Raw genomic sequence first — 22,632 nt, 5'->3', positions numbered from 1 at the left:
GGACGGCAAAACGACTGCGACTTATAGAGATGCTTCACTCTTAATATTAACAAACACAAACAGTTTTGTTTCACAAGTGTATTAGGGGAAGGGTTTCCATGAGAGCGCAGCTACTCTTTTTTATGTATGTCCACTACACAAGCTTTGTTCTGACCTTTAATCCCAAAATTTGACCTTTTTAGTAGACTATAAAAGTTGGAAAGATTTTTAATCAATATAATAGATTTGAAATCTGCATAAAATTTTAAGGATTTTTTATAAAATTCGTTTTTCATATAATTCTTTATTTAAAGGCGCAAATACAAATTAAGTTAAATAATTTTAAGATCTGTGATTGGTGGATTGAAAACTATCTGCGCTCTGATTGGAGAAGCTTAAGTGACGTACATCATTCAACCAATTAGAGCGTAGGTAGTTTCCAATCCAGCTATCCTATTGGTCAAAATTTATTAACTTAAATCGTATTTGCGCCTTTAAATAAAGAATTATATAAAAAACGAATTTTATAAAAAATCCTTAAAATTTTATGCAGATTTCAAATCTATTATATTGATTAAAAATCTTTCCAACTTTTATAGTCTACTTTTTAGGTCTAAATTAATATTGAAGCTGACTTAGGCTGAAACTCATAAGCTAAATGTCTAAGGTAGGCTTTGGCTGACTGTGTGAGGCTTAGAAATTTGTTGCCTGTTGCTGCAGCTTAGAGTGGCTTATTCTATCCTTGAACCATTCAACAATAGGTTATGTATCTAAGCCAGGCAGCTGACTGTGAGGCTTCTGTAAGCCACTTAGCTGACAGCGAGGCTACTGTGAACCGCGCAGCTGAAGCTGCCACTGAGCTCTGGCTTTAAATTAAATAAGAATATTACAAAATATTTTTAATGTTTTTTTTTATAATTTTAGTCGATGCTAATTCTAATGTGACACAGAGGCAGTAAACCCAATTATGTCCTGTAGAGAGTGATAATTCGGTCAGCTGAATTTGAGTTTCCGATCGTGTGCATAGTTTCCTCATCCTATCTCAATATTTACTACTAGCTAAAAAAGCTTAAAAGTTCCAACAAAAATCAAAATTTGAAAAATTAAAATTTTGAATGTATAATGTATAAATCGTTTATACATTATATCTCTTTTCCCTTTGACCGGAGTAGCTGAAAATAGCGTTTGCAATAATTGGGTTATCTGCTGTACAACTTCGGAAATTAGGGAAGAAATAGGCAATCAATTTCAGTTGATCTATAATTATCTTATCAGGATGTACTGAATTTTAGTTTCCAAAAGTGTACTTAGCATCCGCGTCCTATCTTAATATTTGCTAGCTAAAAAAAGCTTTAAACTTCACCCCAAAAAATAAAAATTTTGAATGTATAATGAATAAATCGTTTATACATTATATCGCTTTTCCCTTTGACCGGAGTAGCTGAAAATAGCGTTTGCAATAATTGGGTTATCTGCCGTACAACTTTGGAAATTATTGAAGAAATAGGCAATCCATTTTCAGCACATCCTTGTCAGAGTATATATATAATAGGTGTATTTCTCTAGATGCACAATTAATGATAATAAATGACTTACTTCTTTAATGTATTTGTCCAGGGACAAGGGAAGGCTATTCTGGCAAACAATGCTTTAGAGCTGATTTCATAGATTTCCAGTTAAAACTAGATGATGAGATTATGCAACTTTAGGCAGAATTTGATAAGAATCTCAAGCATTAATTTATTAGTTTTTGCTCAATTAACTACAAGCCATGCAAAAATGATAGTCAGAGATTAGTTCCATGTTCAGTTTTGAGATGAACGAGTTGAATAATGCTTTTTACATATTTTATATATTTTATCTAAATCATAGACTACTCGTAAATTATATGTTTTATAGTGAATAAAATTTATTGAAAATCCCAAAGAGTGGATAGCTGTAATATTTTCAAAAATATTTAAGATTGTTTAGATATTTATCTCATCAAAAAATTTTACATAAAAAAAGTTTTTGCGACACCTATCAATAAAATTCTGAACTACATAACTATTCTTTTCCAAATCCTAAATTTTATAATATATGTTGTGGTTTAATTTGGTATTTCTTGACAACATCTTGCCTCTAATTGCGAAACAAGTTGGAGGGAAGTGTCGAAATAGGAAATGTAAATAAGGAGCTTCCCTGAAATCATAAAATGATTTATCATGTCCTGCAATATTGAACATAAAAACAACTAATCTTCTCGAATATTAACAATTTACAAACTTATTACAGAATTTAAAAATGGGTAATTTTCCCCAAAGTGCCCTGTAGAGCACAGAATCCCCCCTTTCCCCACCATTAACTTAAAACAAATTGTAAACGATCAAAGGGGCGGGGGTCCTTTTGGTATAGCATTAAGGAAACCAAAAGATATAATCTTAGTAAGGAGGGGGATCAGTGCTTGATAGGCAACTTTGTGATAAGGCACCAATATATATATTTTTTATGCTTATTTCTTATTAAGGTGTTCGTCAAATAGAATTTAGTATTTTATGTTTATTTATTTTTTAAAAGCGAAGCTTTTCTATAATTATGGTCGGTCCGTAAGTCCGTACGTCTTTCCATTAGAGTTAGCTGTTTCCGTTAATTTAAAAAGGTTAGAATTGTCCTATCAATTCAAACTTTACATGCTAATTCCTATAGCTGTTAGGTACCACTTAGAAAGCGCAGCAACTCTATAATCGTTACCAGAAAGTTCATTCGTTCATTTAAAACAGGCTTATTTTTTACTTTTTTTACAACAAATTTTTGTATGTTAAAATTATCCTAGTCATCAGATTTTTTGAATGCTGATTCCTATTACAACAAGGTAAAGTGTTATAAGCGAAGCATCTCTATCATAAAGTCCTAAAAACGTCATTATGTCCTTAAACAGTAACATGTATTTAATCAGTTTTGCAACAAATTTACTCACAATTTTGTAGACATATGCATTAATATTCAGTTTATTCAGTTCTGACACTCTACTAGAGTTAATGTATGTTTGTCCTTCAATTTCAGCGCTTCGCTTATGAATGTTGTCATCCTTGTTTTAATAAGTAATGAACAATGAATTTTATTTTTGAGCTTTAAAGTAAGATGTATTTTAATCATTGAATCAATATGAAACTTTTGTCTTAACTTGCTTTAAGGAGTTAATAAAAGTGTTTGAAAATGCATCAAAGTAAAAATTTATTAAAATATTTTGTTTTTTGTCTTTAATCAGTTACAAATATTATGGAAAAGAAAAAAAATTAAAGATTTAAATTTTACGAAGTAATTAAAAATATTTTTTTAATCTCCCTACTTTTGAATTGTTTGGTAAGAATTCTTTTGTTTGTTTTGAAAAACGGTCTGCTAATTTCTTATCTAATAGTGAGGTTTAGTGTTGAGATTTAGCGAATTTAAACTCTTATCTACTTTACTATAAACCCTTTTTTATAATAGTTGAATCATCCCAAACATTCAAAACTTTTAAAGGTTTCGTGAATTAGTTGCGTGATTTTAATAGAATTGTTGATCAGAAAGAACTTCCCTTGTCCCTGGTATTTGTCAAATAAAAACTGTTCAGTAACTTGTTAAGTATTTGTTTGCTTTGCAAAATGAGAATAAAAGTTGAAATTTTATGACCAATTTTCATATAAATGTTGACTGTGGGAGGGGACACCAGGCTGTCTATTACACTAGTCCCAAGTCTTATAATAAGTAACGTTTTCTTATTCGTTGGATTAACAACCTTGGGGACTTTCTTCTAATTTTAGTTGGTTGATTCATTTACAGAAGGGGTAATTTTGTGTATTACATTGCATTGGGGATGTTCCTCAATTTATCGGCCATTGTCCTAACCCTTTAGATCACTGAAGGTTTGATCTTTTTTTAATAAAAATCCTCTCATTGTATTCTCTTTCATCAGTTATGTAAAAGCGGAAACAAAGCAGAAGGGTCTGTTGACAAGTGCAAAGCATGAGTTTGGTCCCTGCTTGTTTGTTAAGCTGCCAGTATTTGAAATTGTGTAGTGTATGACTAGCTTACAATAAAGAGATATAAATTTAACCACTCAGCCGATGTCATGGTCCATTTAGGAGATCACAGAGTGACTTCCAAGCGATCATCGACATGTTGATGGAGTGAACCATGAACGCCTTCTCACGCTCAGGACATAACCTTCAATCATGGATTGGCTATCTTTCAGTTTTGAAAGAAAGAAAGGATATATACTACAGAAATGATTCTGTAAAGTATAATCTTGCCATGTAGTGACCTTTTTGGGAAATATATTAAAAAGACTATAGATAGGCTGCTGACCAGCTGTAGACCTCCACACACAGCTTGATTCAGTTGATGTGTCGCCTCAGAAATGCTATCTTTTAATTTTTTCAAATAGCTGGTGACACACTTTGTTGATGTAACCTCCGGTTGAAGGTCTTCTATTGAAAAAAATGAGACACCTAGTGGCCAAATTATCGACTACATAACACACGTGTTTGTAGAGAAACTCTGCAGCTGCTCCTTGGCAGGTTATGTGTGAGTAATTAAACAAAGAATTGCCTTGGACGAGATGGCGAAGCCGCCCAAGTTCCTGAGGCCTGTTATATTCTGATACTTGATATGTTGATACTGTGTGTGTTGCTTTGGGACATAATTGTCCTTGTCGACCTATTTTAAAAAATCTTAGGTCCATTTAATAGTTTGAGCATCTAGTGTGGTACAACAATTAGATTTATGGAGTTCCAAACCTAGTCAACTAATTTTATTGAGCTATTTTAACTGTTATAAAAATGGTTATCTAAATCGACATATTATTACATGGATATTGCACAAGATTTTCATGTTCTCTGATAAAGAGAGGCTCGCAGCTGGGTAAAATAACGTTACTCCCATCCACCTCCTTTATCCCATCCCTTTCTACTGGATGATCAATAAACTGAACAATAAATGAGGTTTATATTAGCAAGCTAAATTGACGAGAAATTTTCCCTTGTCAATTTATTCAAGTATACACTATATCCATTTTTATCTATCTGTGTGTGTGGTGTATGCCAAAGTGGAAATCAAGGTTGACATTTTTATTACTACTTAAGTTGGGAGGTTTAAAATATACTAGCGGCAGCACCCCTAGCATCTAGGTGCTCTGAGTACAAAAGGGCAGAAAGGGGCTAGCTTAAAACCATCCAAAAACTTAAATCTGAACCATTGCGGACCTATGTGAAGCTGACCTAAAATAGAAAACCTAAACAGTTCAGTAGTTATTGAGATCTTAAGCTTCAGACAAAAAAAACCTTACTACTTTATATAATATAGGATAAAAATACTTCTTCCCCACCAAAAAGTGTCTCAGAATTCTGATACCCTGGCCTTAGCAGTAACAGCCTCCCTCAGCTGATAAAAGCCTCACAAATCAGCCGGGTGGCCGCCCAACAAGCCTCATTGTCAGCTACGTGGATTGTTTAGGCATCTAATAAGCCTCATCCACAGCAACAACACCCTAAGTCTGTACACCCAGCAGAATAATTGCTTTTGTATCTGTATTCGTGTAAAAAGTCCCGTCCTCCACATAAAACCTCACAAATCGGTCACGTGCCTTTTATTAGCAACCCAATAAGCCTCAACCCCAGCATAGCTTTATAACCCATCCAACAAGCCTTAACATTAATCGAGCGGAGTGCCCCAACTATTTTTTATAGGATTCGGGTCGAGTAGACTAAATTTTCAAGGCACATATTCAATTCAGTATCACTTAAGGTTGCGTAATAAATAATTCAAGACATCTGAGTATTTGTTTTTAAATTTTAGTTTGCTGTCGGGTTTGAGTCTGGACTTCCTAGTGTCATACTAGAGATATTGTCGAGCATCGAACCCTTATCCCCTTTTATTTTAAATAAACTTTAGGGGGAAGGTTTTTTTCTGGTGGTAATTGTTATCTTAAGTTAGGCTACAGATAAGCCACGCAGGGTAAGGGCACCGCAGGTATATTCTCCCCCGTGGAGACTGTGCATAAAGAAATAATCTAAAATTAAGAATACAATTGTCGTGTCCTCCTTCAGCGATCAGGGAGGGTGGGGACATTGGGCATTTTATTACCATAGTCCCCAAAATTTTATTATTAAGTTTTCTCTTTTGTTGACTTAACAACTTTGGGGACTTTTATAGAATTTTGATTGGTTGGTTCATTTAGTTGAGTGTTCAAACGTTTCAACCACTAATTGTAATCTGCAAAATAGATAATTTTGTGCATTATTATTGGGGGTGTATATCAATTTATTGGCCTTTGTCTTATCCCTTTAATTCCTTCAAACTTAGGCCCAGACTAAGCTTAGCTATAGACTTTAAAAAGGTACCTTCTGCTACTAAATCGTGCAAAATATGTTCAACGTAAATTTGAAAAAAAATCTCATTATACAAAGTAGAATAATGTCTGTCCGTCCCTTAAGATCTCGGTAACCACTGAACCGATCGGATTCTACTCTTTAGATTATATACTGTGGTGGTTTTAAGCTATTTTCTTGGGGGGTGGGACACCCCCAATCCCTCCAAAAATGAAATTCCCCCCCCCCCTAAAAAATTGGGGGGGAGAGTAGAAATTTTTTATATTTTTTTTTAACTACCTCATGGGGCAAAGCCCCTAGAGGCTAGGGGCGAAGCCGCTAGTAATATATAAAGGCCGTTCACTTGGCAAGTTGGTTGTAAAATACACTAATACCCAAAGTTATTCAACCATCTATAATACAAAGTACAACAACCCCCCCCCCCCAAAAAAAAAAGAAAATGAACCCCCATCCAAAAAAAAGGTTGAAAATTTTTATTTTTACTTTTTAAATCTAAAATACGAAAAATCCGGTTGATCTAACCTCTTTGGGCAAAGCCTCTAGAGCAGTGTTGCGGAGCCGCCATATTTTGCTGGAGACGTAATTTTCATTAAAAAACGGCTCCGGACTAGATAAATAAAGAGATTTTTTTTATAAATTATAATTTGGTAACTCTGTTTTGTCATGTGCAAATGCCCTTATTAAGTTTTTCAAGTCCATTTTTATCAAAAATTTAACTTTTAAAACCTTCAAAAGTCAAAAATAAAAAATGTTTTTTTTATGAGGGAAAAAATATGTCGAGTTTTTCTTGATTTTAGGTCGGAGCCGGAGTTTCCATCATCACAGACGGCTCTGCGGAGCTGCATCAAAATCAAACGGCTCCGCCACGTTGCTCTAGAGGCTAGAGGCGAATCCGCTAGTGTTATACATATAGTTTTGTACAATTAAATATTTGGGTACTTTTTAGGAAGTTTGATTTGTCAGTTCTCAACTAGTAGAGTCCAAAAGTATCAACCAATAATTTTAATCTAAAGACGTGGTTATTTTGTTTATCAACATTGGGATTGTTATCCAGGAAGGAAGAAAGGAGACAATGGGCTGTTTATTACAATGCAGGTATAAGATATATAACCAACAAGCGAATTAAATATAAAATAAAATTTGGGGGGCAAATGAAGAGGTCGTCAATTTTACGATGTGTTGCCCCCCAACGACAGCTGAAAAACACGTATAGGTTTCGTGATTTTTTTCCGAATTAATTTCATTGTTGGTATAAGCTGATTACAATGATAACGTTTTCATATTAGCAGGCCCAAAATATCTGAGACTTTCATTTTATTTTGATTGGTTGGTTCATTAAGTAAAGTGTCTGAACGTTTCAACCACTTATTTTTAACAACAGAAGGGGTAGTTTTGTGAATTTGCAATTCAATTTAACGGCCATTGTCTTACCCCTATAGATCCCTGAAACGTCCATTAACTTATCCATTAAGATATCAGAATAAAATGAAGTACATGAGATTCCCTTTTGTTTATTTAATAATATATATAATATATCTAGATGGTTCATTTGACCCAATTTTTTGTCAAACTTAAAAAAGTGATTTTTAGCAGACAAATCCTTACTTTTTTTGTTATATTCACAATACGGGCGACGATTTTTTTCAACGATATAAATTTTAGAAAGCTAACTTTATTTAAAGAATTTCAACTATTCATAACTGACTTCCATGTGTTTTGTTATATGCTTCACATAAAACAAGGTAAGAAATTTAACTCGAAATAATTTACCAAAGTAAAGTTGTATCCAAAGATATGATTATGAAACAAATAAAATGAAAAAAAATAAATCCCCATACACTCCAAAATCTGTAGTGTTTCAAGCAATGATATGTCTGGAATGTACCTCCACTATTCTCCTATTGGCGGATTTAGAGTGTGTCTCTATATTACCTCTATTGTGTATTAATATTGCCTGACCACAATAGCGTACTTAATACTGATATAATATCATTTATTACACTAATATTACACACAGTATGCATGAAACAGCATCAAAATAAACTTTGGAAACTTGTGGTAGCGCCCCTGTCTTAACTTCACTCGTCGGCAAGATAATTTTATTTTGCATACTTGTCCCATAGAGCCTGACTTTTTCAATTAAAAAGTTTTACCCAATCTCAAAATATTGTTTAGGGCCATACAAACAACGAGAGCTTTAATTTCTTATGAATTGGTGGAACTTTTTTCAGCAAGGGTTAATAGAATAAAATCACAAACGTTTATAATATATGTATTCTTTATATTGAGATACAGTATTAAATGTAGATAATTATACAACTAAAATTCTGTTTTCTGTACAAATGCCGTTGGTTTAAAGGAAAAAATTGAAGATAAAAAACATTTACTTTTACAAATAAACAAACATTTTATTTTTTCTCTCGACTTTAAATTAAAATCCCTGTTTTAAAATTAAGTAGGTAAGTAAAATTGTTTATGCAACAGTTATAGCAAATTTTCATAATAATATTATAATATTGATTTCAAATAGTATATAAATGTCTTAAAAATACAAGTGTGGAATTCAGATAAAAAATGTCATAATGCTTATAAAAGCAGTCTTGTTTTTTAAAAAAATGGGTTTAGAAGTAAAATTTGCGAGTCTATAAAATTATTTAGGTTGTGTTTTAGCAAAAATCTGTATAGGAACAATGATATCACGACTAATGACACAAAAAGTTGTTGGCAAAATAGTCTATCTACAGATGCACAATCTATGTGAGTCTGAAATGTATATTCAAATGACTCTTAAATAAACTATATTTGAAAATCTTTCAATTTTGCGGGGACACTTCTAACTCGCGAAGATCTTTTGGACTCGTGTGATTCTACGTTTTCTGTGAGGGTAGAATCTGATTCGCCTTCCAAATTTTCCCTAAAAATTATAAAGATTAAAATAGAAAGAACAAAAGATTAGCGATTAAATTAAAGTAGACTCAATAGTCTTCAGATATTTTCTTTAAGTGTTACTGAAAACTTAATACCTACCGTTTTAAAATAGAAACAAAGAAGCTCAAATTTACTAGGATATCCGTTACACCGTTCTCCGTAGACCGGACGGACACACCCCAATTGTAGAAAAGTTTCGTTCTTATTGTTTTTTTCTCCATATAATTCATTATTACTTGTCAGAGATCATGTATTTATGGCACACAAAGAATATGTTGGTGAATGTTTATTATTAATAATATGAAATAACGAATACTTTGTGAAAGTTTTTTTTGGATACCAATTTCACGATATTTTTAGGTATGAGGTATCCTTTATATAAAGTAGAAAGCTTTTTTTGTTTGTAGCTTAAGATTTCATTAACTACTAAAATAATTAAGTTCTCCTTTTTGAGAAGGCTTCACATAGTTGCCGGGTTTATTTAAGGCGTTTTTTTTTGCCCCCTGCCCTTCTTACCTCTTAGAATACAAAGCCCCTAGAGCGCATCTTCTAATATATTTTAAATGTAAATCCGCGAAAAAAAATATTGTCTTTTAAAAATGTATGTTGTAAATCTAATTAATCTTACTTTGAACTGCAGTCAAGCCGTTTTCTTTTGGCCAATCGACTAATCTTTGTTTTGGATTTTTCTGACTTAGTGTGTTGATGTGTTTGGTGCTCTGACTTAGTTTGTTGGTATTCTGCAGGCGCTGAACCTGTATCCTCCTGGACTAGACATCCTGCACTGGATTCATTTATTGCTGCTGCGTGAAAAACATCTGATTGGTCAATCTGACAGTTTAGATCAGCTGACTCGACCGTTGAGTCAGCTGTTAGTTCAGCCTGTGGTGTGTACACTGCAGCTGTCACTGAAAACATCTCATTCTCTGTTTCAATAATCTGGTAATTCTCCTGAACAAAGAATGCGTTTAAACCCAGGGATCAAAGGGTTAAGACAATGGCCGATAAATTAATGTATATCCCCAATGATTATACACAAAATTACCCCTTCTGTAGATTAAAATTAGTTGTTGATACGTTTGAACGTCCAGCTTAATGAAACAACCAATGAAAATTAACTTAAGTACCCAGTTGTAAAGCCAATGAATAAGAAAACGTTATCATAAAACTATAGGGACTAGTGTGATTAACAAACAGTCCATTGTCCTCTCTCTCTCTCTGCTTTAAACCATAAACTATATCAGATATTAAAGGGGTTGTTCAATTTGAAAAGTAAGTAAGCTAATTCACAATTGTAATTAATATATATTTCCAATGATTTGTATTTTTTAATGATTAGTATGTTAAAAGTTAACTTCTATCCCACGATTATATTCCTTATGAATTACCTAACATTAAAATGGTAAAGATAAAAAAATACTTTATCTTTGGGAACATTTATCTAATAAAAAGAATGATAACTATGACAAATGATGATTAAACGTCCAAACCTGATTTTCATCTGACCAGACAACCTGAAGAGTTTGCTCTTGGCACGTGGCATCATCTTGACTGCCACCTGGATCCTGTTCCTTGGACACAGCCTCCAGGCTTTTTCTCTGGCCTGGATGGATCACTGGACTTGTCATTTCAGGTTCAGGTACACTTGTATGAGGCTCGGGGAAGGTAGTTTCTGAGGAGATCGGATTCTCCACAATACCCAAGGTACAAAGCATGTTATTCTAGAAAATTAAAGATTAATTTGACAGTAAAACATTAAATTTAATGTATGTTAAATATTATATTCATATTGTATGTTTAAGGTGACAAAAGGGACATAATAAAACCCAATTCTTGAAGTAATTAAATAATAAGATATTTTCTGCAGTTACCCACTCCCTATCTGCAAATTACAACAGAAATAAAATAAATGTTGGTATTACAGTCGACAATTTTCAACGAATATTAAAATAGAAATCATAATATTAATAGTTTAGTTAGTCCAGGACTTCGGCCCCTCGGGGCTAACAAAATTGGTTTTAATCTTAAAATTTTTCATTTTGATATCCGCGGAAAGCTGTGTATAACTTTAATCTTTACCTGATCTATAAAGTTGACTGTACCAGGAGGTAGAGGACCACAGTCAGATGGAAACAGAGAATCCAAGGAACTCATCAAAGTCTCCTCTGAATCCTCCAGCAGCGAGGCTATCTCACAAACCTCAGCAGGTACTTCAACAGGAGAAAACATAAATCTTGCAATCTCCTTCTTTGAACAACCCTGCATGTAGTTAATGTTGTGTTTAATATGATTTTGGGTCAACTCAACGGCCCGAGCTGTCACGGGATCAGGAAATTTTAGCTCGAGGAAGGTAAAAATGAATTTAATGACAGCCGGCATTAATTTCTCATCATTTTCAGCCATCCTGTACAGATCTATGGCCAGTCCATTGCTTATAATACAGTGTCCCCCCTCGGGAATATTTGGCAATCTGTTCTCCAGTACATCAGTCTTTGTTATACCCGCCCGCTGGATAAAGAAACCTGGCTGGTATGTCCACCTGGCAGGTGCTAGTCCAGGCTCCAGTTCGCGTACAGGAAATGCCAGCACGGTTCTGTTCAGATTCAAACTTTTCAGGTTTGGATGACTGCGGGGATTGTACATTAGTTTAATTTCTGCTCCATATGATTCACTTAATTCTTGTAATGCCTCCTTAATTAGCTCCAATTTTTGTAACTCTGCTCGCCTATATTATCAATAATAATTTGATTTGGAATAAGAAATCTCTTTGAGAGTGCATCTTGGTTTCAGATACCTTACTTAAAATAGCAAAAAGTCCCGGATTTTTTGTGGTTTAAAATATTTTCTAGTGGGATAAAAGCAAACATTTTTAGTTTTATAATGAAATTGAGAAGAAAGTGTTGATATATCCATGTTGCAGGATCCTGGACTGACAGCCGCCTACTGAACCAATACCTACCTATAGTTTTATCATGTAATTATTTATATAATTATTATTTGTGTTATGTTATGCCCTATCATCCCTGGTTATCAATAAACCTAAGTTTTATATTGATCTGTAGTTTGACTTAATGAACCGATCTTTATCCATTACAGAGTGTAGAATGAGGTTTCGTTTATGACTTATAAAGTGTATTTGTGTTCCATTTCAGTATATAATAATGCTAATATAATGCTGGAAAGAGTATAGCTTGTTAGTGCATGACAGCTGGGGTTGGCATTATCCAAACAGCCATTTTACCCTATTTTAACAATAGTAGCAGTAGCTAGTTTTTTTTTGCAAAAGATCTACGGCACTCATGCTAACAATATACTAAATCCAGGCATTATTTTTTTTCAAGTTTAGACCCGTAGAGGTCGGTGTTTGCTCTATTCCAAAAGACAAGATAGCATTATTATATAAACACAAAATTGTTTAGGCCCGTAGATTGGCCGGTGATTAAAAATGTAATTTTGTTGGAGCTGGGAAAGCTCAAGATATTTCCAAAAATTGTGATACAAATTGTACAAATTTGTCAGTCATATGTTGATCATCAATTATATACAATAAATTGATATTATACAGGGTGCACCACATAAATCCGGACTTTTTCTTATTTTTAAACAAATAAACATAAAATCGTCAATTTTAAAGATTTTTTTGAATTTTAAAAACTGGGAAGCAACCTAGGTTTATGACTATTAGATTATTTATTAAAATTGCCGCCAGCCTCAATCACCGCCTCTACCTGCCCCCTGAACCGCCCGCCGACCCTGGTCACCATGTCCCTGTTCAAGCAGGCGAAGTTCTCCATGATAGGAGCAATGAGAGAGGTCTTTTTGGTATGGGCGCGTCTATTGGTACATGCTTTAATGGCGCTCCAGGCCCAAAAGTCCATTGGATTAAGATCGGGGCTGCTGGGAGGCCACATCTCCTTCAGGAGTGAGTAACAGCAGGATCCAAATTAACCTATCTTTAAAGCTACCCTTTGACACGGCGGCTCTCATTTGGGCCACAGTTAAGCTAGAACAACGTTTTATACCTTTTTAAAAATGGCACGAAGATTAAGATAGGGTTATCAGCGCAATACATAGTCTAAAACGAGTTTCAAGGTTCCATATGGGCCCCTAAAGTCAAGAACCGAGAAATTTTCAAGATTTTTGACGTTTTTGACATCTTAAAATCTACCACGATCCACTTTGTCGGAGTACTACAGCCAAGTCAGCTGGGATAGAGAGCTCTAGACTTTTCTAGTGTTTTCACTAGGTATCTGATAGTATCTCCAGCAAGTTTCATTAGTACATCTCACCTACAAATGGGCTGAGGTCAGATTTAGTAGTCCCAAGTCATAAATCCACGGTAATTTATCTGCGCAATTCGAATCTGCCTTGTTAAACATATGCGCGGCCAGCTCGGCGTACACGTCCTCCATCGTCCAAAGATTTTCATGGGCAAAAAGGTCATTACCTAAGCTTTTTATAGTAGGGTCAAACGTCCTGATTGGTCAAGTAGTTTTGGCGCTATGGCCGTTTAAAAAAAGTCCGGATTTATGTGGCGCACCCTGTATATTATCCTTATATATGTATAAATAAATAAATTCAATAATAAGCATTTCTTTACTTTAATTTCCAAATAAATAAAATATTTGAAAGTGTTAATTTTTTTCCAAATTCATAAGAATACTGTCCGTGCGATATAACAAGAACAATTATATCCAAACAAAGTAGCGCAAAAATCGTTTTCCAAAATACATGGGTAAAGCCAAACCCCGTCATATCAAAAACAAGGGGAGAGTATCTAAATCTATAAAAAACACCCACCCCCTCATAGATCTAATCAAACAAAAACGTAAGAAAAATAATTCCTTACTAAATATTTCCAAAACTCAAGAGAGTTCAGTGAATTTACAAACAACTGAAACCTCATTCAACACCAACAAAATGACGGAAATTAAAGTAATGACAGACGCGCCCAAATTGTCTGATTATTCCCTATATGCAGACTACAAAGATAATGTTACACTTTGGAACATTATAACAGACATTCCAAAATCGAAAAGGGGGGCGTTACTACTGGCCGGTATCAAAAATGAACATGCCCACTTTGGGGATAACATTCAACGGCAACTTTTTCAAAAACATAGGCCCACAGAAATAGCGTCAGACGAAAATTCCGTTACAAAAATTCTTGAATTCCTAGACACGCACATTGGGAAACCTTCAAAATCCCTAAAATTTCATTGTCTCAGAGAAATTGTAGAGTTTAAGAGAAAACAAGGACAAGAGTTTGCAGAGTATGCGAAGCATTTTGAGTATTTAGTAGCAAAAGCGGAAAACGCGGGATTAACGACACTCTCCACAGACATCAAAGCAGGGTTCTTAATGAACAATGCAAATCTGACGTCACAACAAATAGAACTACTCAACTCTGTAGTAGATTTGTCAGATGACGCAAAACTGTATGAAAATGTCAAATAAAAAATGTTTGACATGTTAACTAATGTCTTCGGTTTACAAAAAGAAGACAACTCAAGTGTGCTATCAGATGCATTTATGGCACAACATGCAGAAGCCTTTGCAACTTGGCAAAACCGCAATAATTACCAAAAAGGCAAACAAGGGGGGAACAATTTTCAACAAAGGGGTAATTATTCAAATCAAAGGGGAAACAATTCTCAACAAAAAGGGAATAATTCACAGCAAGGGGCTAAAAATTTTCAAAATAATTACAACCAAAATGGTGCTTCCCCAAATTATCAGAATTCAGGGGAGGGGATCAATCCAAAGGATCAAAGGGGGCGCATTTTACAATGCAGATCTTGTATGTCAATAAGACACTTACAAAGAGAATGCCCTTACTTCCTAAAACTCCAAAACAATACACATAAACAAAAGACTAATAGACAAGCTTTTGTCATTGAGGGTGAAAACTCTGGTGCGGAAGACGACATTCCAGAGCACATCCTTAAAGAAATTGAGAGAGAAGAAGAAAGTGATTCTCAAAAACACATCTTCTTCACCACAGATAAGAATGAATTGTCCAAATTCACAGCAGAGGCATTAAATGCCGCAGCATTAGATACCTGCTGCTCTTCCTCAGTCACAGGTATGAAGTGGCTAAAAATCTACATGGATGCTATTCCCAAACACTTAAAGCACAAATTATCTGGACCACACCAAAGTAAAACTAGATTTACTTTTGGTAACCAGCAATCATTACACTCACAGGGTATTTACAAGATCCCTATTCTCATAGCTAACACTATCCATGAGTTAGCTATTGATGTAATAGACTCAGATATTCCACTTCTGTTGTCCAAAGAACACATGAAACAACTGGGGATAGCAATCAATCTCATTGATGACACAGCCACAGCCAACGGTAAACACATCAAACTACACACCACAAGTGCAGGCCACTATATCATCAACCTACTTGGTCAAGATGACAACGAAGACTCAATGGTAATGGAAAATGTGATGCTCATTGATCTAGAAAAATCCACCGTAAGACAACAATATCAAATGCTCCAGAAGTTGCATCGCCAATTTGGGCATGGCAGCAAATCAAAGTTTGTTGATCTTCTCAAAGGTGCTGAACAGTGGAAAGACCACTTTGATGAGATGATTGATAAGATCATTGACGGCTGTGAAGGCTGTATAATGAAAAAACGTCTACCTGACAAACCTTCTGTAGCTTATCCAATGGCAAATGACTTCAACCAAGTTATTGCAATGGACCTAAAAATCTGGAACGGAATACCAATACTCTACATGGTTGACTGCTTCACCAGATTCACTGTTGCTACAGTACTGAAATCCAAACAACCAGAACAGGTAATCAAAGCACTAATGACACATTGGATCAGATACTATCAGAAACCCAAGAAAATAATCACAGATCAAGGATCAGAATTCACAGCAGCAGCAATGATGGAAGCAATGAGCAAGTTAGACATCATCCTGTGTACTACGGCAGCATATAGCCCATGGAGCAATGGGTTGTGTGAGAGGATTCATGCACTCATTGACAATATTCTCCTTAGAGTCCGTGTAGACTTCCCAGAGATGGACCTGGAAACCGCACTCGCCTGGTCCTGCATAGCACAGAACTCACTATCCACAGTGTACGGATTCTCACCATTTCAACTGGTATATGGAAGACTCCCTAATCTTCCAAACATTATTGATGAGTCTCCCAATGTCTTGGAAATCAAGACTCAGAGCAAGGCACTTGAGGATCAAATGAAAGCTATGCATGAATGTAGAGCAGCTTTTATCAAGTCTCAGAACTGTGAGAAGCTGAAACAAGCGCTCAGAACTAAACTGAGAACAGCCCAACATGTTTATAAGCATGGTGATTATGTTTACTACAGAAGGGCCATTGATGACAGATGGCTAGGCCCAGGTAAAGTAGTTTATCAGGATGGAAAAGTGATCTGTGTAAGACATGGCAGATACTTTGGACAGGTTCATGCTAACAGACTACATCCTGTTAAACCTGAACTAGCAGCGAAGATCAGAGCAGAAGAGGAGGAACTTCAGGCTAAGGAAAAGACCAAAGCTGTCTCCTCAGCATCCAAAGAAAGCCACAAGACACATGAAATCTCTAGATTTGACCTGTCACAGATTGATGCTGCTATCAGAGAGCAAAACACAACAGACGCAAACTTACCTACTGAAAACGTAGTGTACCAAGAGACAACTGCTGAAAGTGCAGACACTCAGGAGATAACTGTTGAAAGTGCAGACTCCAACCAAGAGATAACGGCTGAAAGTGCTACAACCCAGGAGACAACTGCTGAAGGGGCAGACTCCAATGATTCTAGTGAACAAATCACCGATTATGTACAAACAACAGACAATCACACAGAAGCAGAATCAAGCAACAAAGAGAAAAGGAAACCAGGCAGACCAGCAAAGAAACCGACTAGCAAACAAGGGACCATCCTCAAGAAAGCAGAGAAGGTACAAATCAAACTGGATGGCAACTGGCAAAATGCTACAGTCACAAGCAGCTGCAAAAGAACAGGCAAGTACCCAAACTGGTATAACTTCTCTCTGGAGAATGGTGAAGTTTTAAGTGACGATGTCGAGAATCTGGAGATTAGAAAAGTGGAGGAACCCAGAATAGAGAGAGAAGAAAGACAGGACAATTCTGACAAAAACCTACCAGAGGAGATCCTAGCAGTTCTAGTGGCAAAGGAAGATACAAACACACCAGAAGCATTGGAAGCCAAACAAAAGGAGCTTGATAAATTGAAACATTTTCACACCTATGATATTATTGAAGACGAAGGACAAGAATATATCACAACACTTTGGGTGATTACAATGAAAGGAGAAGAAGTAAGAGCCAGGTTAACTGCAAAAGGATACCAGGAGACACAAGAAGTCTCCAAGGAGTCACCAACCATGCACAAACACACTCTTAGGATTCTCTTAACCATAGCGGCCACCAAAGGCTGGGTAATAGGAGCCAGCGATGTCAAGTCAGCCTTTCTCCAAGGAAACGAGTTAGACAGAACGGTGCTGGTGAAACCTCCCAAGGAAGCTAATTTGACAAAGAAGCTCTGGAGGCTAAGAAAATGCCTTTATGGGTTGAAAGATGCCAGCAAGAAATGGTATGAGAAAGTCAAGTACAATCTAGAAAAAATTGGCTTCAAGAAGTCAATCTATGACTCTGGATTCTTTTTCTTCCAGGATCAGAATGGAGAGCTAATAGGTGTCATTGGCCTACATGTGGACGATTTTATACATTGTGGTACAGAATACTTCAACAAGGAGATTCTTCCCAAAGTTCTAAACATCTTTCAGATAGGCAAATCTGAAAGTGACTCATTCATGTACACTGGTTTCATGTTGACACAAGACAGCCAAGGTATCACTCTTGATCAGGAGAAGTATGTTGAAACAGTCAAGATACCTCAAATTGAAGCAAAGAGACTGAGTCAAGTCAGCGATAACATGACACCAGAGGAACTGACTCTTATCAGACAAATGACAGGAGCAATCAACTGGACTGTCAGAGCCACAAGACCTGACCTAGCTTTTGAAATGATTGATGCATCGACAAAAATGCAGAAAGGAACAGTGGCTGATCTGAAGAATGCAAGGAAGACAATGATGAAGTTAAAAGAAGTTGCAAAAATCAGGATAAGCAACCTTAGGGACTTCAAACAAACTGAGATTTGGTCATTCACAGATGCCAGCTTTGGCAACTTGAATGAAGGAGTGGACAGTGCACAAGGTTACATAGTGTTTCTAGTGAATCCCAACACTGGTCTCTGTGCTCCAATTGAATGGAGATCCAACAAAATCCAGAGAGTAACCAACTCAACCCTAGCAGCTGAAACCATGAGCATGACAGCTGGTATTGATGCTTCAATAGCCACCAGATGGTTTCTGAAAGAGATACTTGGTGACAATTTTGATTTTCCCATCACTGCCATTGTGGACAACAAGGATGCCCATCTAGCAGTACACAGTGCCACAGATGTTGGAGAACGCAGACTACGTAGAGAGATTGGCATGGTGAAACAGTGGATTGCAGACAAGGAGATCAAGAAGTTAGTCTGGGTCCCTGGAGAGCTGCAAGCAGCTGATATCCTAACCAAAAAGGGAGTAAACCCTAACAAAATCATGATGATTCTTCAATCAGGAAGATTAGGCTCTGAATACATCAGAGCAATCAAGTAAATCCAAATACTTGATTCTGTCCTCAGAAAAACAGCTGTATATACAATTTTATCGCCAAAAATACTGTATTCCATTTTATTGTATTTTATTATAAATATATGTTTTCAAACCTTCGTATGGCGTTTCCTTTCTACCTCACTCAATCTCATTATTCCCGTCTTTAATTACTCAATCCTAAAAGACGACTTTACTTACATACAGACTTTCCAATCAATGTTGCGTTGTAGCCTATTTTTTCCGGAAATACGCTATTAAAATTCCCAAATTTCGAACTACCACGCAACACAACAAAATGCGCACATCAGCGGCATTCAAAACATCCGAAACAATACGGAAATAACAGAATTTCTGACGCGTTAATTCCCCATTGGTCTTTATACAAAAACAAAAGTTACTTTTTAATGTGTTTTTCCAAGTCGAAATCATCCGTTTTTGAGATCTTCAAGCTCATACGACCTCCGGAATATTTCCAAATCCGTGAACCAACTACAAGGTATTTTTTTCCTTCAAATATTGTCTATAAAAACGCTTTTTTTCCAAAAATCTTCTTAAAGTACGCGTTTTTTTAATAATCATTTTATATTAAAGAAGTTTCTTGTTTTCAAACAAAGATCCCAACTTCATTATATCCAATATTAAAATTAATAGTTCTCTTTTCAAATCAAATCTATTAAACGAGTTTTTTTTTTTGTCAATCAATTATTATTTTTCAATGTGTTTCACAAAACATAGAATTTATCATTTTCAATTATTTTTCAAAAATTACAATTAAAGTTTTCTTTTACAAATGTAAACTTGCTTCCTTTTCTCACAAAAATCAATTTTTATTTTTCAAAATTCTAATTTTATATCCAAATTTTAGAATGTCGAGCCACGAGTCTGGTTTTTGGGAGGAGGAGGAGACCGTCGGCACCCAGGAGGAGGCGCAGATGCAGGTCGAGCCCGAGAAGGAGAAGGAGTCCCGGGAGTCCCCCATCTACATGCATTTCAGCGACTACACCGTCGATGAGACTGGGGTATCAAAAAGTCCCCATATTGTGCTTAAGGAAATTAAAAACCAAAATTTCCAAGAGTTTTGTGAGGGCCTTTAATCCCTGATGGAAAGAGAGAGACGTCCCCTCTTCATCACCATTGATGTCATGTTGGCCGTGTTCCTTGAAGAGACCCAGGAGGATCTGGAGTCGGCGATCAAAGCCGTAAGCGAAGCAGCTGAGATGTCCGGCCGGCACCGGGTCACGTGGTCTACCGCGAGGTACGCCCCTGACCTGGAACGCCACTGGCCGGACATCAACGACCTGAACACCTTCATAAGGAACCACACCGCCCGCTGTGGCCTCCAGGCCCTAAGCTTACACAAGATATTCTTGCAGCCCGCCGGCAATGGCCAGTTTGTCACCTTCTCGCAGATGTATGAAGAATATTTTACCAAGAAGAGTCTTGGGCGTACACCCACAGAAGCCGCCGCCACGCTAACCAAAATCTGGCTAGGACAGCATTTCCAGTCAGCCTACAAAAATCCCCCGAAGCTGTCTGACAAGCAGCTGCATCCGCTGGCGCTGCCTTTACCGCTGGGCATGAGTCCTGATTATGTCAACGACGAGTACCTGCTTTCCATCTTAAAGTCACGTGGACTTTATAGAGGTCGAAGATCCCGCAGTGCCTCCAAGAAGACGCAGCAGAGAAAGGGAAGCCATAGGACCCTCAGCCGCGAACGCTCGGACAGCATGGTGAGTGGTGCTAGGAGAGCACAAGGAGCGAGGTCGCCAAATTCCATTGGCCTCCTTGAGAGGTTGCTTCACAGAGTAGCCCGCGGACGTACATCCACTCGTGACCCGCATGGACAAGAGAGAGAATCGGCTCGGATTTCTGAAAAGATAAGTGAACTTTATCATGCCAAATGTTTTGAGCTCACGCAATTAAATGTGGCTCATGAATCCCTCAAACTCGAACTCGAGCTTCTCAAAGAAAAAAGAGAAGTAGAATCAGAGACTGAAATTCTTCGCCTGAAAGCAGAGAATGAGCACCTGCGCAGACTGAACGACTACACGGACAAACAGTACGACCGCCTGGCCCGAATCAAACAAGACTTGTATGATGAAAATAAGAAATTATACGAGGACATGGAATCGCTGAGATTGAGCAAAAAGGAAAGACGTGCTGCCAAGAAAAAGGACCGTAAAGGAAAATGAAGCAATGTTGATATATCCATGTTGCAGGATCCTGGACTGACAGCCGCCTACTGAACCAATACCTACCTATAGTTTTATCATGTAATTATTTATATAATTATTATTTGTGTTATGTTATGCCCTATCATCCCTGGTTATCAATAAACCTAAGTTTTATATTGATCTGTAGTTTGACTTAATGAACCGATCTTTATCCATTACAGAGTGTAGAATGAGGTTTCGTTTATGACTTATAAAGTGTATTTGTGTTCCATTTCAGTATATAATAATGCTAATATAATGCTGGAAAGAGTATAGCTTGTTAGTGCATGACAGCTGGGGTTGGCATTATCCAAACAGCCATTTTACCCTATTTTAACAGAAAGTATTTAACTAAATGTAAGAAATATCGCAACCCTGTCAAATATGCTTTTGTAACTTTCCCCCACTAGAAAATGGAACCTTAAGCTAACACTGATAATGCAAATCTACAAGGTGTTAATTATTTACCTATTACACCTCCTACCCCAGCCCCTAGACCAGGATGATTTGGGTGAGGGTGACCCCATACCACTGTCCACGCTGTCACGTATCATCACGTTCAATTCTTCGCTCATCTCTTAACACAAGTTTCATTAGTAAAAAGTTCCTGGAGTGTTGTTTTGAATTTCCCATAGTAGCATGACACTTATCACTATTAAATCGGAGGTAAAACGCGCAACCCCAGCTTTGTCTTTTTTTCTTGCAAAGTTTTTATATCTTTAATATCTTCTGGTACTGAAGTAATACCTACCATCCCCCTCGGATGAAAACTACCCGACTTTAATATAAGGGGTAGTTGCACGAAATGCATTTGGACCTAAGTTAGTAAGCCGCATATTTTTTTACTGGTTAATGGTTTAAACTACATTTATATGGCATATATCTGAAAGAAATTAAATTTTCTACCATGTAGATTAGGTACCGGGAAGGTTTATAACTATTTTGGGGGAGGGTACCACCACCCTCCTAAGAGATGTGACAAAAAAAATCAAAATTTTTAAAAATTTATGAGAGACTCCAACGTCAAATAAAGAGGTATCGTACGTAAAAAAAAATTATCGTAGAGACTTTAATAAACAAAAACATTTAAAGTGCCACTAGAGGCCTCTAGGGGCGTAGCCGCTAGTACAATATTAAAACTGTTTGATGGTATATTTATAACTTAGCTTGAAATATTTTTTTCTGAAATGCACTTGAGGCAACTATCCCTTTTAGTAGTCAAGCTAAAATATAATTCACTGTCTGTCTGTCCGTCAGTAGCACTATGGGGGAAATGTGCTTTTCTCAGCTAATATTCAAGATAGACGGACGATTTTCTTTGTGAAGATTTTCTATACCAATGAGCATCCATTATCTAATTTACTTTGTCCGTCAGTCTATCAGCCATGCTACAAAGTATAAATATTAAAAAAGTATATAAAAAGGTTTCGTGGTTCTTGTTTCTATCATATGCTCTTAATTCTCCTTAATTTTTATGCTGTGCTACTTAT

At 36.3% G+C, this 22,632-nt stretch overlaps 1 protein-coding gene and 1 non-coding gene across 2 annotated transcripts in view; both read right to left on the bottom strand.

Moving 5' to 3' along the window:
* Positions 1 to 4,052: 4,052 nt before the first annotated feature.
* Positions 4,053 to 4,248, bottom strand: LOC145318437 (small nucleolar RNA U3). The gene has a single exon (XR_013879331.1). It is a non-coding gene; the product is annotated as a small nucleolar RNA U3 (small nucleolar RNA).
* Positions 4,249 to 8,582: 4,334 nt separating this feature from the next.
* Positions 8,583 to 22,632, bottom strand: part of LOC145316479 (uncharacterized) — a 14,191-nt gene continuing 141 nt past the window's right edge. Inside the window, exons 2-6 of the mRNA XM_080157020.1 lie at positions 21,611 to 21,719; positions 11,334 to 11,979; positions 10,745 to 10,975; positions 9,883 to 10,205; positions 8,583 to 9,240 (exon numbers count right to left, since the gene is read on the bottom strand). Of these exons, the coding sequence (XP_080013146.1) occupies positions 9,123 to 9,240; positions 9,883 to 10,205; positions 10,745 to 10,975; positions 11,334 to 11,979; positions 21,611 to 21,717 (1,425 nt within the window). The 5' untranslated portion in view covers positions 21,718 to 21,719 and the 3' untranslated portion in view covers positions 8,583 to 9,122. The remainder of the gene's footprint in view (positions 9,241 to 9,882; positions 10,206 to 10,744; positions 10,976 to 11,333; positions 11,980 to 21,610; positions 21,720 to 22,632) is intronic.

Source organism: Acartia tonsa, chromosome 4, assembly GCF_053477335.1.
Source record: "Acartia tonsa isolate MP-2025a chromosome 4, ASM5347733v1, whole genome shotgun sequence".
NCBI lineage: Eukaryota > Metazoa > Arthropoda > Copepoda > Calanoida > Acartiidae > Acartia > Acartia tonsa.
Note: the sequence above shows the minus strand (reverse complement) of the source record. Positions and strands in the feature narration are given on the sequence as shown.